Source organism: Impatiens glandulifera, chromosome 4 (assembly GCF_907164915.1).
Source record: "Impatiens glandulifera chromosome 4, dImpGla2.1, whole genome shotgun sequence".
Taxonomy (NCBI): Eukaryota; Viridiplantae; Streptophyta; class Magnoliopsida; order Ericales; family Balsaminaceae; genus Impatiens; species Impatiens glandulifera.
This window is the reverse complement of record NC_061865.1, coordinates 60,188,234-60,193,836: the sequence shown is the minus strand read 5'-3', so window position 1 is coordinate 60,193,836 and position 5,603 is coordinate 60,188,234. Positions and strand designations below refer to the sequence as shown.

General features: G+C 31.4%; 1 protein-coding gene across 1 annotated transcript; it reads left to right on the top strand.

Moving 5' to 3' along the window:
- The first annotated feature begins 1,174 nt into the window (after positions 1–1,174).
- On the top strand, positions 1,175–4,954 carry LOC124935587 (transcription factor TCP18-like). Its single transcript, XM_047476011.1, has 2 exons — positions 1,175–2,266; positions 4,880–4,954. Exons 1-2 carry the CDS (start codon positions 1,403–1,405, stop codon positions 4,952–4,954), a joined length of 939 nt encoding a protein of 312 aa, XP_047331967.1. The 5' UTR covers positions 1,175–1,402.
- The last annotated feature ends 649 nt before the right edge of the window (positions 4,955–5,603 follow it).

The window sequence follows — 5,603 nt, the reverse complement described above, 5'->3', positions numbered from 1 at the left end:
TATCGTATAACAGATTTAACCATAAGAGCTTTATAGTGAGAGTTAATATTGTAGGAGTCTCCTTCCAGCTCCTCTTTCATTGTAGTCCAATATTCGATTGATTGATTGATTGATCTAAGGTTATCGATAAATTTTTTTTGTCTTTTCATTGTAGTTCGATCTTGAAATTTGGAGCCTTATTTGGATCTTGATCGGGCTTAATAAGTTATGCCAAAATCCATTGGTAATTGTTGAGAATTTTGAGTCTAAAACGGTGAGGTTTTATTCCGTTATTCTTTTTTTAATTATTTGGTTGTAACGGAACGAAGAACTTTTGATAACTATAGAGGACCGATAAAGTATATTCACAACAGTATTATTACAACTATGTCTGAGGTGAGATCTGGTAACAATGTGGACTAGGCGTACGATCTCTTTGTTAAGTAATTTTTTTTTCTTAAAATTCTCATTTTTTTTGTTTTTTCTGTTACATTTTTGTTCTTCGTTTATTTTGTTATGGTTTGTTGTTGTGTTTTAACGATACTTTTTTTTAGTCGACAATTCAAAAAATAAAATTAAATATTATAACTAAGTAAATAAGGAAAATGAGACATCATAGAAATACAGAAGCTAGGGTTGAATTTCAATTATATATCTTTTCATATGTACAATCTATAAGAATGGTCGGGTTTTACAATATGCCCATCACATAGTTCAATTTGACGGATAAAAATGTTTTTTACATAGAAATAAAGACCTTTTACGTTATACCGATTGAAGGTGATTGGTATATGACCCATGGCCTATAACGATCGATTTTCGGTTTTGAGATTAATACTAATTGTTCTTTTTTTATTAGTGAGTGTAAAACTTATTAAAATATATATAGGGTCCATTAAGCGATGTGACTAATGATGAGTAGAATAATTTCAAATAACCCATATCGAAGGAAGCCTAGATTTAGGTCTAAAGTTCAAAGTAAGTTCTTCAAACCCATTGCTTTCCATCATAGAAAAAGACCTTGTTTTGAGGCTTTATTTAATTCTGTTTTGTTTGCAAAAAATGTAGTTTTATATGAAAATAAACCTAATCTAAAAAGCTTTAGCATAGGTCTTTGTAGAACATCATAGTACTGTATTCACTCATCCCCTTCACTTCCCTTCCCATCCCATCTTTTCTCCCTCTCTCTCTCACACACACACACACACAAAAAAATACACTATTCTTCTGCATTCCTCCATTAGATGTAACCTAATTAGCTAGCTTTCTTTCATTCTTTCTTTCTTGCCATTTAGAACCCATTATAAAGTTACATATATCTATATCCACCTCAAGCTAGAACCAGTCCTTATTTACCTCTTTGATCAATACCTAGTGAGGGAGTACTGTCGCACCAAAAAAAGGGTTAATTTCTTTTATGAACATGTACCCTTCATACTCCATGAATAGCAATATCAATCCAAACTTCTTCCCTAATTTCATACCTCATAAAGATGACAACTTTTTCCTTCAAGAACCACAACAAGACCACACTTTCTTCCTTCACCAACACATCCATGACCTAATTCTCCACCAACCGCCTCCGCCTGCCGCCGACCCACAACCGGTCTCGCCGGCGAACAAGAGTACTACTACTAGATCTTTGAAAAAAGACAGACATAGTAAGATTAATACGGCCAAAGGGCCGAGGGATAGAAGAATGAGACTCTCACTAGACATTGCACGCAAGTTCTTTGATCTTCAAGATTTGTTGGGATTTGATAAGGCGAGTAAGACCATCGAATGGCTTCTCTTGAAATCGACAGCTGCTATTCACGAGGTTTCAGCTAATCATTCTTCGACTTCTGAATCATGTGAAGTTGTTTCTGGGATGGATGTTTCTTCCCTTGATGATGGGAACCGACAGAAACAACAGAAACAGAAACAAAAACAACTTTTGAAAGAGAAAGGTTCAAAGGGTACTGGTTCTGGGAATGTTTCTAGAGAGAGAATCAAGACTCATGCTTTTTCAAGAAAATCTGCATACGATCCAATGGCGAAGGAATCAAGAAAGGCAGCTAGAGAGAGGGCAAAAGAGAGGACTAGAGAAAAGAATATTGTTGATGCTAAAGGATTTGGGTTATGGAGTCCATTTGATACAACCAAAGAGTCTGTTTCAATTAATCATAACCCTCATGAGATGCAGTTTCATGAACAACAGGCGCCGGTTGATGATCAAGATCCGGATGTCTCTTCCATCATCTTCAACTATGATGATCATCAAAACCTGCATGGCGACTCTAATCAGGTAATTGTTTTTCATTTTAATTGAAATGGTATTTTAGTATGATTGGGCTTGGTTCTATCTTTGGTTATATATCTAGATAACTAGCTTTGTAGTAGATTATTTTCAAAAAACCCTTATTAGAAATATATTATTAAAATACATTAGGAGTTCATATATAATAAAAACATTTATTTAAAAAGAATTAGAATATTTTGATACTAAATTCAAATAACACATATAGTATATGTATCTAAAAATATCTAAGTCTAAGTATGTATATTGGAACAAACATAAAAGAAACAAATCTAACTCCAAAAACAGGAGTACAATAAATATAAATTATATGGTGTCACATTCTAGCTAGGACTCTACAAAAGTCGCTTCACTCCATTTCTATCAACAACTAGATCTCCCAATTTTGTTGAAGAGAAACAACTCTCCCAATTAAGAATAATTGGGGATTTTAATTTCTCTCGCAACCACTATAACCACCATGGAGAAAGAATAACCCTAGACACCCTAGCTAGGTCGTTTAGAAAATGAGACCACCCTTGTTGAATCAACAATGCAAAATGAGACATTATCTAAAAATGCGAAACAATGACTCTCAAAGAAGGGAATCCGAATGCAAGGTTAACAATGACATTGAACGGTATAACAACTTGTTGGTTCAACTAAATCCACACTCAATCCATTTTATGAGAAACCAAATTATAAGAAAACAAGTTAACTTTACTTAGATCTTACCAATAGATATCTTTGCATTGAATAATGTTTTAACTACCCAAAGCAACTCTTTCTTTCAAAGTATCATTTGGTGTTTCGAAGAAAACATTTTCCCACCATTGCCACCTCATAGAGAGGGGATTTATTTATCCAATAGCCATCCAAATTTCAACCTTTTGACATGTGCAACTGCTCATTGTCGCTTTGACTTATATATTTTTTTAAATGATTTATTGTCATTTAATTAAAATCCCAAAACGGAAGAAAAATACAAGAGTTTGAAATTAGGACAAAACAACCCTTTGTCCTAATTTTGAAAGCAAAAAAACATAATAATTCAACAATAAAATTACAAAGCCAACACAAAATCAACACAAATGAATATGAAGCAAAATTCAACGAGCAAGCATTCTCACCTTAAACATTGATTCCTTTGTGACTACATCTAACACAATCCCCACTTTTGATAAAGCTCCCAATTTTTCTATATTGATTGGAATTCTTCTCCATGTATGAATAAGAGATGGACCATCAACAACACTGTCACTCCAAACTTGATCTTAATCATCTCCAAGTTCTTGAGAAAACTCCAATGTAGCTCTGACCTCTTCTTTACAGGCAGACAACTTTGGGTCTGTTTGATTACCCACTAACGAACTATTATGTTGATAGGAATAATGTGAATAAATTTTTTTTCATGAGGAAATGTGGATTCTGATGAGATGAGAGAAGTTATCATCATATTATTTTCTCAATTATCACCGATTGATTCGTTGAAAATTGCTTCATCAAACGCTCTCGGGATGATATTGATGATTGAATATTCAACAATAGTATGTGTAGACACTTATCTTTTTCCCCTTAGGGTTGAGATCAAAATTCAAATGCAAACGATGTCAATATTCTATAATCGAACCCCAAATAAAAATTGATAGTTTTCAAAATTAACAAATGATTCATAAACTTACACAGAATCATTTCAACAGGTTCTTATAACTTTATCTTTACGTGTAAATTAGTCTACTTAAAGTGTTGATTTAAATATTTTCTCATTTATATTGGTGAGTGAGATTGGTCATTTATAAATAGTCCACACATTATATGTGACTTTGAATTGAAAATTTCAAAAAATAACAGAATTATAAATCAATAATAATAGTTAATTATCTATATAATAACCGTAATCTAAAAAGATAAAGATATGATAAAATAAAATTACATAATATTTAACAAGGTTGGGCCAATACTAGTCATCAATTTTATAGATATTTCATGAAATAATGGAATAAATAAGAAAATTTACGTCACAAAACTAAATTAATTTGGCTCATTAATAATAAACTATAATTACGTACATGTGTATAAATTTATTTAAAAGAAAACAGTCATATACGTACAACAACATGCATCTTGACAAATATTAAGCCATCATCTATCTTTACTTTCTTTTTTCGGGTCATTTAAGAGATAAATTATCATATCCCAAATTATACTCAAAACCCCTTATAATACGAAGGGATTTGAATAATCATAATACTTCAACAATGTGATAAGTAAAACTTTCTCAATTTTTATTCGATATAAGCTCAAATCTTAGCCTACTATAATTTACAATTCTTTAAAGCAAACAAACTATTTTACCCTTCTTTGACATAAAGATAAGTTAAGTCCTTAACACACTTTGAATTTTCATCTAACTTAAAAACCTCATCATTCATTGTGTATTTGACATTCAAAGCTTTTCAATTTTCAATAATATATATATATATTTGAAAACATATTCATATCATATGGACAATATTCAAGACACAACCATATAAAAATAATCTGAAAATTAACCTAAAAATTAGGTTTTAATCAATGTCATAATTAAGACTTGATTTAATTAATTTATTTTTCAACTGGCAGCGGCATTATGAAGAATATGGGAATATTGCAGCTGCCAAAACATGGGAGTCCTACAGCAGCATGAATCTATGGTAGAATGGTTTAATAAACAAGTCTTTAATTTATTGCATAAATAAGCCATTGATAGTTTCTAAGTAATGCGTAATTTATGAGGAATTGTGTGTGTAATTTAAATTCCCTCTATTTGAATACTCTACATTTAAATTAAAGATCTTGTATAAATGTTTCATTGCCATTAAATATTGTTAGTTTTTATATTATTCCTAACCTCAATGAAACAAACATTCATATTAAGATTATCATTATTTATTTTATTTTATATCGAAAACTAGTATGACTCCACAATCATCATGACCTTCAATTCTCAATTTAAGATTGTCATAAATAGGAATTGAACCAATGTCCTCCTAAATTATCATAGTTGTCTAAATTGTCTTTCTTAAGGTGGATTCAAACATTAAGGAAGATTCATTATGGTGTGTTATAAATCAAGGGACATTTGAAAGGCATCTTAATTATTGTATACCCTTTTCAGAACCATCTAGTCAAAACCTACATTCTCTTATTGTGGGTATTCTAGTCCTCCAATAGTGAAGTGGGGGGCAAAAGGAAAGACAGTTCCATTAAAAAGGCCTACTATTTTGGAAGTCCACAGACTTAAGGTTGTTTTCTAGTCACAAAAGGTGTGGGAAGAATCACCCCACTCAAGAAAATTAAAATTCTG

Bases quoted from the DNA above. Each gene is read 5' to 3' on its own strand.
- LOC124935587 (XM_047476011.1), top strand. From the start codon at position 1,403: ATGTACCCTTCATACTCCATGAATAGCAATATCAATCCAAACTTCTTC. The intron at 2,267-4,879 runs GTAATTGTTTTT...TTCAACTGGCAG, and splicing joins TGCATGGCGACTCTAATCAG to CGGCATTATGAAGAATATGG.